General features: G+C 36.4%; 1 protein-coding gene across 1 annotated transcript in view; it reads right to left on the reverse strand.

Annotated features, from left to right (window-relative positions):
• The window catches only part of LOC137623307 (integral membrane protein 2C), a 39395-nt gene extending 26205 nt beyond the window's left edge, over nt 1-13190 (reverse strand). The window contains exons 1-3 of the mRNA XM_068354105.1: nt 13037-13190; nt 1853-2041; nt 871-966 (exon numbers count right to left, since the gene is read on the reverse strand). Of these exons, the coding sequence (XP_068210206.1) occupies nt 871-966; nt 1853-2041; nt 13037-13117 (366 nt within the window). The 5' untranslated portion in view covers nt 13118-13190. The remainder of the gene's footprint in view (nt 1-870; nt 967-1852; nt 2042-13036) is intronic.
• Between the last annotated feature and the right edge of the window lie 505 nt (nt 13191-13695).

Here is a 13695-nt window from a genome sequence, read left to right on the forward strand (position 1 = left end):
CTTAAGGTTGTCAGTTCTGAGTTATCAGGGCACAGAAATGTTATCTGAAATATTAATTATTGTTGTCATTTGCTTTGAATACAGTTCTTTTTTAAAAAATTTTCATTTTTAGGAAACATGACTTGTGAAATGAGTTTATGTATTTGGACCGTTGTGTAATTTTATATATATCCCCTCTGATGGTCCAGCACTTTGCTGCAGTAGAGGGGCTTGAGTGTCTCAATGATGGGCTGGGCAATGGCGGTGGGGTAGTTTATCCACCCTGGCAGGCTCAACCATACCGCTAAGGCCAATCTGAGAGACCAGACCAAGACTGGATCCCCCTATAGGCCTTCTCCTTTATTTAAGATAGGCAAAGGCTAGGAGATGGAAAACTCCAAAATCAAACCAAACAAGATCCCAACGGCGGAGCTTCCCAGCGCCGGCGGAAGAGAGCAATGCCTGTCGGGCAGGCAACAAGGCGAGCCTTGACATAACAAGAACCCGGCAGCCCGATGCAACCAACATCGTAGAAGCCGCCTGTCTCATATGTCTTGAGCCGCGGTGAAAACGGCGTGGGCCAAGTGTGTGTACGTGGCCGTTGCAAAGCCACGACCACCCAAAACAGTATACCCAGCTACTGGCATTCTGTCGTTTCCTCCACCCCTCTTCATCTCTAGATAGGAGGCTGATGGCTAACGACAGAACACAATACTCGGACACGAGTGGGCGCCGACGTAATTTTATAATATTACATTTGATGTTTCTGTGGAGAATGGTCAATAAAATATCTACAGTATATCCATCTATCTATCTCTCTATATAATACCTTTCACATTTTTTTTAACCAAACCCAACCTTCTTACGAGGGTATTTAGCACACAAACTTACTGTGAAAAGAGGATAGTTTGCAGGTAGCTCCAGATTACTGCGTTCCATCAAGTTCCGCTCATAGGGAATGCCACACCATCCTCGGAAACGATTCATCTGGACAAGATAAAGTTTAAATTTCATTTAATACATTTTGAGATTTAGATTTTTTAAAAGTTTAACAACTAAGTTGAAAATGAAGTTTCGAAAAAAAAAAATTCTTTATTTAATTTAACTAAAGATATCATTTGCAGATGGTTGAATTATAGATAATCATACAAATCTTATCCTTCATCCTCTAGTAGGTAGTAGGTTGGACAGGACACCAGCCACCCATTGAGATACTACTGCTAGAGTTATTGTATCCTTTGACTAGCCATATAGTACTACACTGGATCCCTCTCTCTAGTTATGGCTCATTTTTCTTTGCTTACACATTCACCAAATAGTCTGGCCTATTCTTTTCACATTCTCCTGTCCTCATACACCTGACAACATTGAGATTACCAAACAATTCTTCTTTGCTCAAGGGGTTAACAACTGCAATGTCATTGTTCAGTGGCTACTTTCCTCTTGGTGGGGTAGAAAAGAGACTGTATGTCTAGGCCTGGACACTAGTTGAGTAAGCTCTTGTTTAGAAATAAACCTAGCACTTTTATTTGTTTCTGGAGCGTCTTTGCATTCTCGTCGAACCTCGAATGTGTAACTAGAGGAGAGTGAGGGGTATGTAGAATATTCCTAATAACTCCTACCCAAACTTACTATTACTAGTGAGCTCGCCTAAACATCTAAAAATGTATCAAGATTTTTTACAGCTAATACTGTAGTGTCTAATAATATGCTTTTCAAAGTAATAGCGCATCATAAAATGTTTTTCAAAGTTCTCATATAGGGGAATTTTAGCCTATAGTAGTTAACAATAATATCCAATTACCTAAAAATGTAGACTTTAACACTAACCTCATAGAATGTTCACCTAAATATCTAAGAATATTTTGTTTACCTGATGCTGAGAAAACTGGCGGTACAAATATACGCCTCCAATAATACCAATGCTCATCACCAAGAGAGCAGTGAGGAATACACAGATGGTAGTGGCCGTAGACACACGGCGGCGGGCAGAAGAGGAGAGCCAGGCTTCCACATCATCAGTGTTGGGGTCAATAACAGCATGGTCATTGCAATCTCCACCCTACATAATAAAGAAAAAAAAAAACAAGACTCAGTAAAATAAAATAATTACACACTGTTTTAAAATCTTAACCCCTCAAAAAAACAAAACTTTACCATATGCTAACATATACACATTAATAATCCTCTGAAATAAAACAAAGTAAGATCTTCATCACTGTACTGGGAAGTATAAGCAGTTTCAGCGCAATACAAACATGAAAATAAAAACATTTTGGGCAAAAAAGGCATTTTGCTACCTGTACCAAAAGTACAGTATGTCTAGATGAAAAAGAAAAGTTATCGGAACTTATATATTATACAATACATAACATATTTAATTATTTTGTACAGTACACCAATATAGTTACTATAGTACATACAGAGAACTAATTTTTCCCATCCCAAAATATTAAGAAATTCCATAATGTCACTAAGAAATGGGTACTGTATTGTGCAAAGTTAAGTCTTCGGGTTAAAATGCCTTGTAGATGGAAAAAAAAGGTTTCCATAAAACAATTGCATTATCTTTCTTGTTCGTGTTTCATTTCATAATTCTAAATTTTAATTCATAGATTATAATTCTATTACTACCCTCGTGAATGACATGAGTGGTTGTGTATTAACCCTGGAAAGGTATGATGGGTCGTATGCGACCCCTGCAGCATTTTAAAAACCTGTTTTTTCCCCATAAATCATCAGCTGTCTCGAATATGGAAGTGATCGACCTGCAAGGGGTGACTAGTCTACATGCCATTGTCTGCTTTAGGACTGATTTTTGTCTAACTTCCCTCCTTCCCCGTTTTTTACCCCCCCAGGGGTCGACCTCGACCCTGACATACCTTTATAGGGGTAAGTGATTAAACAGAAAAGTTATTACATAATTATAAATTGTCGAACAGTGTTGATACTTGTTTGGTTCTTTATAGTTGGAAAGTGTGGATGGATGGTGTGTCTACCACTTGCATGACATTGGTTTTGGCTTAGATGCCATATATTATTATTATTATTATTATTACTTACTAAGCTACAACCCTAGTTGGAAAAGCAGTATGCTATAAGCCCAGGGGCTCCAACAGGGAAAATAGCTCAGTGCGGAAAGGAAAAAAGGAAAATAAAATATTCTAAGAAGAGTAACAACAATAAATATCTCCTATATAAACTATAAAAACTTTAACAAAACAAGAGGAAGAGAAATAAGATAGGAGAGTGTGCTCGAGTGTACCCTCAAGCAAGAGAACTCTAACCCAAGACAGTGAAAGGCCATGGTACAGAGGCTATGGCACTACCCAAGACTAGAGAACAGTGGTTTGATTTTGGAGTGTCCTTCTCCTAGAAGAGCTGCTTACCATAGCTAAAGAGTCTCTTCTACCCTTACCAAGAGGAAAGTGGCACTGAACAAGTACAGTGCAGTAACCCCTTGGGTGATGAAGAATTGTTTGGTAATCTGTGTTGTCAGGTGTATGAGGATAGAGGAGAATATGTAAAGAATATGCCAGACTATTCAGTGTGTATGTAGGCAAAGGGAAAATGAACCGTAACCAGAGAGGAGGATCCAATGTAGTACTGTCTGGCCAGTCAAAAGACCCCATAACTCTCTAGCGGTAGTATCTCAACGGGTGGCTGGTGCCCTGGCCAACCTACTACTATTGCCATGAGGTCCATTTTCCCTCAAATGTTAATTTCTGAATTTTTTTTATTTTTTGCAAATTTGATTTTTTTCTATTTATTTTGAATTTATCTTCAATAATGGCCAACAGGCAGTATTCCCTCGGCATGGATGTCATCAACACACTTCTAAGGGATTTAAAAAGAGATGTTGATGATAATATGGAGTTTGCAACCCCATTCTTCATTTCAAGTGGTAGATTGGGCTTTAAGAGTTGTTGCGGTCTGCGGCCATTTTGTTGACATACCCGAAAGGTAAGTTGGCATATCTCTATATATTCTTGTTCTGTATAGATTTCGTGATATTTTGGTATATTTTAATGCATAAATATCATATTTTAAAGGAGATACAATGATTTTCATAAGAAATTTACATTGTGAAACTAAGCCGTCAAAAAATTACCTTTAGATTTCGCCCCTGATATAACAGTAAATTACATCTAAGTGCACATTTTATTATGTATTTCTGTTCTTGGATAATATGAGTTTATTCTATAAAAAAAATTAGCCTCTTCCTATTTCATTTGGGTACCCAAAAAAATTCATGAAATTTGGACAAATTTTTTTGGCCAAAAAAAGTTACCCTTTTTTTCTCATTTCAGATCTTGACTTCTATGGGTCCAACTCATTTCCAGCAATTACACGCTGTTGCTTTGCCATCTAAGAAGGTGTCCCTAAAGGGATTTATATGTATATGTATATTTCTATTTTTTGTGAATATTTACGTCGTCTTTTTTTTTGTATACTTAAATTTTTAATATATTTCCAATAAATATTTATTTTGTAGATGGGTATCATTTATATTTTCAGTAGTTTTTAGCATTCTTTGAAGTATTTCTAGCAAGTCAAACAATACAGATTGATGCATAACTAAATTTTTCCTGAATTTTTTTCGGAGTTGGGGTCGCGCGCGACTAAGTATACCCTTAAAGGGGTGTCCGAGGAGCGTTCCTATCCAGGGTTAAACTATATTTGTGTTTTCCAACCTGCATCGAAAGCAGTTACAACACTTCATAGATATGTAGCTATTGTAACCACCTACTGTCTTTATGTATTAATAAACTAACCTTAACAAGGAAAATAGTAGTAGTTTCTGGTGTATTCATAGGTAACTTTAATAATTTTGAAGACTATATTTGTTGTTTGGAAGTTGAAACACAAGTAGTCATGACTGAAAAACTATTTAAAATGGGAAATAAACACTCTGATGCAACCTAACCTAAGATGGCCCTCCTTGACTACCAGGGTGGGCCTCAGACTCCCTTAAAACCTCCCCTGGGCTTCCGTATAGTTACCTTATCGTAGCGCAGGTTGTAATCTCGTGGTGTGTAGTTTTACAAACACAAATGTTTGTGTTTCAATCACCCTTATAACTTGATAAGTACGCATTTCCGAAAGTATTCAACAAACACTTTCAAAGCCCCAAAAAATGTATCAGTAAAATGGTCCCACATATTTGGCTTTATCTCAACAGTGACACACCAACCAAGATACAGTATAAGGAAGACTGGTTTTAAAATTTGAGTACTAGGATATCTTGAGTTAAGTTAGGTGATTACCCCCCCCCCCCACCCCAAAAAAAAAAAAAGAGTACTGAATGGCCTGTTAGAGGGTGATAATAAATGGCGACCAGTTCTAACACCGTAGAAAGTTGAATAATAATGTCCAAAGACAATAAAATTTGAATTTTTCATTAAATTAAGTATAGTACCTAAGTTACTGTTAGTCTCCAACTAGGATATATATGGTTCAAATTAATGTGTTTGAAGAAATATATTGGTTTATCTCAGTTCTAATCTCATAACTGATATTTTTACTATACTTTAGTAAAACAAAAAACACCAATCATCTGTACAAGTTTATAAAAAAAAAATGGGGCCTCATGATTACCACAGTATAAAAAAACACTAAAATTAAGGTCAATTAAACAACCTTCATACCCCTAATCAAGAAATTTCTGTACAGCTTTAGAAATTGTTAAAAATGACATCACATGCTCAGGAACACATGATCACCTTCAGGATATATATTTACACACTTTGCCCAAATTTTCTATTAAAAACCTCAAATATGGGTGTTGTGGAAATAAGGATGTAAACCTTCAATGGTCCTGGTTCACCAAGGCAATCAAGACCCTGGGGTTATAACACTATTTAGATAAAGACAAGATATGCTATTTCTTAAATTTTTTAGAACTTTGACAAAAAAATCAAACTTCGCATAAAAACTTACATCTGTTTTATAATAGAATAGTGCAATATTAGATAGGGAATTTGAACTTGCATAATTGACTTATATCTTTGCAAATACACTATTTTGAATTCCATATACTGGCAAAAAATTTCTAGAAAGTTACAGATGTTAACAAAATATTCACGTTTTGCTCATTTCGTCACCTTTACACCTACTGCAGAAGCCTCCTCCCTCCCTGTAGTTCTGAAAAAATTGATATATGGGGGTTCTGTTATAAGACTTTCTTATTCGAACAAAATAAAGAGTCCGTTTCATATTCTATACCATCCTGGCAATTGTTTTCAATATTGGAATATACACAGTCAGCCTGCCTTATTCACGGGGGTTAGGTAACAGAGACAGGCGCGAAAACCAAGAATCCGCAATACTTGCTGCCCTAGGGTAGATTAACTCCTAACCTACCAACTTACTACCATTGCCTACACACAGTCAACTAAAACACTAAGTAACTCGCTGTACTGATGAATATTGTTTTTACTTGGCTTCTACTACAGTACAAGTATTATATTAATGAATGAACACATTTCATAAGTGTACAGTACATTACATGTAAACACGTGTACTACGTACACAGTAAAACTACGGTACACACAACAAGAGTTATCGCCACACTCAATGTGTACATATAATACATACTGTAACAACAAAAAAACTGTTGTTCCTATCTAATAAAACTTACTGATACTGTACTGTATATTATTGTATTATATGTACAGTACTATCACTGCATTACAGTTCAGACAACACTCCTAAGTGTTCACTGATTTCGGAAGGTTGACCTGTGCAGTTTATGTCACCATACACGTAGCCTACCTATATTACTGTAAAAAAAAAGTTGTTAATTTGTATACAGTACAGTACAGTAGTTAATAAAACAATAACATTACAGTACTACACAATTAATACACTAACAAAATAAAAATTAAAATGCATTACTATGCCGTATACATGTAAAGTTCTATGCAATAAGACTGAAGCATAATGCAGTGTCATGGGTAGATACAATACTTTTAAAAGGATATAGTGAAACACAAAAATATCTATTACCAAAGAGTGAGCGTGAGGCGAGACGAGATTCGACTATGGACCCATGATAAGGGAACTGTACTGTTTTGACCAAGATGTCGTCGTCTTAATTAGTGGAGCTGGCATATTTTGAGAAACCGACCCTGAGGGAAATCCTTGTTTAGGATAAATGTCATCATGGAAGGACACCTGCTGCCCTTTTGTTACGACTTAACATGTGGTCCAGGTTGCACCAAAAATTTCTTATAAAACTTCCATGGCGTGATCAAAGTAAGCATTTTTAAGGAAGCCAATAGAGATGCAGAATTGTTTAAAAGAACGCCCCCTATGGAGATGACCACAACCCAGTGTAATTAACTCCGCCCATACATGGGTATATAAACTTCAAGAAGAGATTGTCCAAGAGAGATAGGACAGGACATAAGACAAGAGAGGAACTATGTCCAAAGCAGATAAGATCCAAGTTCTAGCAAGATAAAAAACAGAGAAGACCGGAAGTCTGATAGAGCCACATTCGAACCTTCCCTTCAGACAACAAAAGCCTATCTCCAAAAAATTCCATGGCCAAGAAAAAGAGAGAAATTGAAGCAGCCAGTCCTCTCTGCTCGTGACAAGAAGTAGCCAACATTGCCTGCAGCCTGCCTTCGTTCAACAACAGTATCGTTGAATCCTTGGAAGACCTCTGATGTCCCTTATTGATGCCACCCTTTTTGCGACGTCTTCGAATCCGGTCATCGTGCCAGTTTCATCTGAACTTCGGCCGCCCTTCTGCAACGTTTTTAAGCCCGAAGTCTCCGTACAAGTATCGTCTCGGCAGCTGCAGAAAACTAAAGTATTTCTACCATACTGACTGTTCCCCTTTACTGTTGATGTTTTGACTGATTTGATTTGTCCGTTAAAGTAACCGAAGAAGTAGCATTAGTTTTCTTTGTAAGTTTGTGAATAAATGAGTTGTTTTTTGTGTGTTTATTTTTATATTTCCCATGTTTTGTTTGGTTGTTGTTGTATGCATTTATTTTACTTATTAAAAGAACCTGTAACGATTTTAAGATCACAACATGCAGCTCTTGGAACCATCAACTATTTAGCGTGTGGAGTAACATGATGCACGTATCACATTTTATACTACAATTACTAAAATACACATTGGATACGTACAAATCATGTATTTCTGTACATAAAGGACCGAAGTAGGAGATCCACATGAGGAGAGACGATGCAAGACTGAGATCATGTGAGCAAGAGATGGGGGTGCTGTGCTGTATGGAGAAGGAAACATCGAAGAATGATAGGCGCAAAGGTGTGCGGTTGGTTTGAAAGAGTCAGGCAGCAATAGTACTTATCGCTAAACTTCGAATGATTGATTTTTTATTCAATAGGTTATACTGTTCTTTGTGTCACGAACACGCGAATGTTGAGGGCTGACTGTAATGTAATTAAAACTCTTATTTTATTTATGTTAATAATAAAAGGTGAGGGTAGAAACATGTGTTTGATTATTATTCAGTCTGATAATGAGAAATGGAAGCCAAGTCCATGTTCAAATAGAACCTGGACCACAAAACTGTAACTCACCCCTTTGTCAAGTTTGTATATCATGGGTTTTATTCAGTCAATTATACATTTTCAATTGTTATGATACAGTATATATGTAATACATTTTGTTGTTCTGTTTCATCATCTTACATCAAGCGAAATCAAATCTGAAACATATATCTGTTTGAATGAACTAAAGTCAAACCATAAACTCTTATAAATACTAGCCCACAGAGATAACACTTGTAGCAAAACAGTTTGCCAGAACATAGGAGCCATCAGAATGGTAAACTACAACCAATGCAAGTTACGGCAGAGAAAACCCAATTGAACAAGGTGATAAATTAGGTAATTAAAATATATAACGCCAAAATCTTTGTCAATGGGGCTTACGCAAATAGCGAAAAATGTTCCAGCTGCAACAAACACCAATGAATAATTGAAAATTAATTTGGCATACCAACACACAGGATATTTTCTTGGTATGATGGACATGGCTACAAATGACTCCATTAAAAAGGAGACTGGAAAATTCTTTATACAGTCAGGAAGACCAGGCAAACAAGTTACACTGTTATGATCATGTTTCATTACTATTACTGGGTTTTGATGACAGTTGAAATATAAAATCAAACTAATAAACAGTATGCTCAAAGGCATTACAATTGTTATTGATGACATACTTGGTGCAAATACAGCCCGAGTCCAAATTCATATTTTTCTCGGGTAACACACGTGGAAAAAAAAAAATCTTCTCAATACAATATTCACGCAAATGCATCAGAAAAAAAATATAATCATTAAACAGTAAGTAGGAATTTTTCTAAGTTAATTGTTGATGTTCACAGTGTCGCAAAGAGTAGCTCTCGTTATAATTGTATGTTTCCAGCAAACTAACTCCTCCCCATTGTACACCGTGACAATTTTCGCCTAAATGTGCAGTGAATCCATCCACTGAGCTCGGCCCTCCAATGGTAATGCACCACCTTCTCTAAATACATTAGAATTGATTGTAAGAATTTGGGGGGTTCTTCGCTTAATGATAAGTTTGTCCATGATCTGTTTACACAGGCGTGTTATTTCCTAATGCTTTTCTCTACCGTTTTTATGATCTTTAATTCGAATTTGCCAACAGAATCCAGATATATTCTAATTACCCCCTTTTTAATGGATTTTCTTGAAATTCGTTAAACAATATGCTTCAGCAGTTGATTTGCATATAAAAATTCAACAGTTCAGGCATGGCTACCGTTTGTGATAGATGTGAATATCCCCCACATGAATCCATTAGACTATATTCAACAAATAATGAAGAAACTTTGAAATTTCTTCATAATCACAGAGCGCTTCCATAAAAAGCTGTGCACTTTACATCAAGATCGACATTATTGGTAATGTCATTCTAAAGTTAGAAAGAGTGAACTAAGAAGCGTGATCTGAGCACTTTCTCTGAGAGTGATTACAAGGGTAATTTTGCAGATACGCCATTTTGAAAGCAAGCCATCACTACTGATTTTAGACCTGATTTGGATTACTCAGACTCAGACTATTAAGACAAGACATTACAAACAAAGTTCAGAGTAAGCAAAGGATACGACTTCTAGATTACATTAGATGGAGAAGTTTAGGTTAACTGGTGTTCTTGTGTTTGGTTCCCTTTCAAAATTGAACCATGTTAAAGATTGAGAAGTCTGTGTTCAGAAGAAAATAGAGCTAAAAAGAAAATGGGGTATTATTATAGAACTACATAGGAGAAACTTTACTAATAAAAAAAAAAATTGGGGTATATACAGTATAGAAAAACTTACATTTTCTTCGAAAATTACCTTTATTTCCCTAGCAAAAACGTAGTTAATAATATACTATATACCGTACCCTAGTATATCCTACGGTAATGGGGGCCACCCAGTGGGAACAAGGGGTTTTTGGGTGGGAAAAATTTACTGGCGAATTGATAAATAATGGTAAAACTTAAATTTCCTTCTCTATACATTATTCTCTTGGATGCATAATAAATCCACAAAATATGGGGACCCTCTTCCCTTAAATATTTATTCCATCGTTTTGTTTACTTTTGCGAGTCGGATGTTTCTGCTCCTGATGTGCATGGTTTCTTACACAAATACGAGTTTATACTTCCCGAGCACAAACCCTCCTACTGGTTGCACGGTTACGAGTTTATACTTCCTGCACACAAGCCCTCTTCCTTGCTGTTCCATTACGAGTTTATACTTCCTGCGCACATACGTCATTCCTCTACCATGTGACGAAGTTTACCATATATGGACATGTATGTATGCTAGAGTATGACTTGGGCAGTTCTGTGGCACACCCCATTTTCTTCCCACAAGTTTTCAGTTCCTTTGTAGCTGTGTTACGTGTCGGGTATCAGTTATGGAGTCCAACGCACCAAAGTGTAATGGCGATTACCATGGTGCTCCTGGTATAGTGGATAATCTTTTAAAATCTTTCTGTGTTATCCCTGAAGATTGAAGTGTCTCAAGTGCAATTCTGACATGGCATTTAGGGAAGACCAGCACTTTTTTACTGTGAGGCTTCTATAAAGATTGCCAAGACAAGAAGGAGACGTAGGTATCAATCATAAAGTAAGGGCATTTCTGATTTACTTGATCATAATGTAATGTTTTTTTGTGATTTACTTTATCATAATGTAAGGATTAATTTGTGATTTACTTTTAGTTTGTGACCTGGGAAGAGGAGTCCAGGGGGGCTTACCCAAGCTAGGTCTGGGACCTGGGAACTAAGTTAGGTTAGGTGGGTTTGTTAGGTTCTGCGTTCTTTTACAAATTCCAAAAGTTAAAGAATCATGATTTGTCCTATTTTTGCACACCCAAAATCCCAGGTTCCCACTTGTATTCATCGAGAAGGGTGAGGTTGCATAACAGTAGAACAGCTTATTTGCAGTGGAAATAAAGATCAAATTTGCTGAAAACAAATAATTTAATGTAGTAAAAGTACTTTATTTCTCTTAAAAATGTTGTCCTGTGTTTTTCTATAAATTTACTGAAAATGGAGCTCAAAAGAAAACAAAACTCACGAGAAAATGGTGCTCCAGAGATAACTGGAGCAGTTAGTCTGCAAGTGTTGTTTCAATCTCTTATTTTGCATGAAAAAGATTTTTGTTAGTTTTCTTGTTATTTTATTGGTTTTTGCTGTTTTTATCTTCCACAATTTGTTAGTTTTCATTTGATCCCACCCACGACCACGATTCCCACCTGGGGTTCCACCATCACTGTTGGGTGGTGGAAATAAAATGATACTTTTGTGATGGATAACAACACCAGAAAACACAACACCAACAAGAAAGCTAATGGAAAAAATTATTTTTCATGCAATAATTGGCAGGGTACGTGTGTAGATTGTCGGGTTACCAGGTGTGCTGCTCACATAGAAAACGAGAACCTTAACTATCGTCGTCACCCGTAGCTTATTGTATCTCTAAGTATGTTGGTTAATGAACCAACACTAATTATTCACTTCATGGTCTTCGCTCGACCACAATTAATCATTACAGTATCTTATTGCTCCTCTCTTCTGGTAGGCAATACATGATATTAGCCAAGTGAATGAGCATTTTGGCAGACAAAAAATCGGTGACCCAACCACATACACACTTCCTAATGACTGGGTGGGAGACTACCAAAAATTTACTGCCAACCCTCTATCACTTAAATACTACAGATTTCTTCCAGAAATCATTACCAAAATCATTGAAAAGACCACAAAATACACAATAGCAGTCTTATTTTCAACAAACCATTTCTTGCACTAGTCTATCATTTTTTTTTACCAACAAACTTACATAACTCAACAAAGGAAGGAATAAGAATACCTATTTATCAGATTATTTGCCAGAGGCACTAAGAATTATTTCACACTGGGATCAGTTACATTTTTTTTTTCATTGATCTACTCTTGTAGTATATTTCCTTATTTCCTTTCCTTGCTGAGCTATTATCCTTGTTGGAGCCCTTGGGCTTACAGCAACTAGAGTTGTAGCTTATCTAATAATAATAATAATAATAATAATAATAATAATAATAATAATAATAATGGAGGTAGCTGAAATAACAGGATGTACAAATTCAAAAGGTCAAAGTTGGCATAAAGGCCTACTAGCAATGACCTCGATATGACTATCTTCACATAGGCCTTGAATAAATTTTTGAGATGTCCTATACAAATTACATGGAAGACTAACACGGCAATCGGTAAAGAATTGTTAACCTACCGTAGGCAACCTAGACTACATAACATCAGCAAAATGTTAGTAAGACTTATAGTATTATCACTAAAAAAATGGCCATTAACATTAAAATCCAAACCCGTGAACTTAAGAGCTTTCGTAGTAAATGGCCTAACAAATGGCTTAGGAGTTAGCCCAACATTTTTGTTTCACGATATCGGATGTGATAAGTCTAACAACGCAGCGGATTCTAGCTCTTAAGATTTAGTCGTTTTCCAATATTTACATAGTTACTCAACCTAAAAAAAAAGTGAAAGAGCTACTTACAAGTGCTTCGTTGCACACTAATGGCTTTTCCAGAGGCTTCTCACTCTTCTTTTCCGTTATAGGCTTGGTGACAATAGTCATTTTCACGGCGTTGGGTCACTGGCGACGATAAGCGAAGAATTGACGTTCCTTCCTCCAACTACATTCACCAACACTGCAATAATCAATAGAAGAATATAAGTGTTGGGAAGAATAGATGAAAGAGGTTTGGATGACGGAGTTGAATGCCGAGTTTCAATCCTTTTAAGGATTTAAATCCTCCTATAGCTGTTGGGGACTGGTATGTCAAGGCGTTTATACTGACGTGATTCTGTTCATTGCTAGGCGATGGAGTTACGTTACCAAAACATTATTAAAGATATATTTTTAAAAGACATTTAGAGAACTGGTATATAACATTATCGAAATATAAATCGATTGATATCTATAGTACAGGTACAGACACGAAGGTTCTGCTTGAAACTCTTTTGTTCGGCTATTATCAGTTTAGATATTTCAACATCTGTCAACTTAGGTTTCAGGAAATTTCGTCTGCTTTCAGAAAGCACGAACCTTTGTTTAAGTCATTAACCCCATTAACAAGAGATATATTAAAGGCGAGGTTGTTTCTGTATTCGTTAATAAATAACGGTGTTGTTTGTCACTCCTACTTCATGTGG

This window comes from Palaemon carinicauda, chromosome 30 (genome assembly GCF_036898095.1).
Source record: "Palaemon carinicauda isolate YSFRI2023 chromosome 30, ASM3689809v2, whole genome shotgun sequence".
Lineage (NCBI taxonomy): Eukaryota > Metazoa > Arthropoda > Malacostraca > Decapoda > Palaemonidae > Palaemon > Palaemon carinicauda.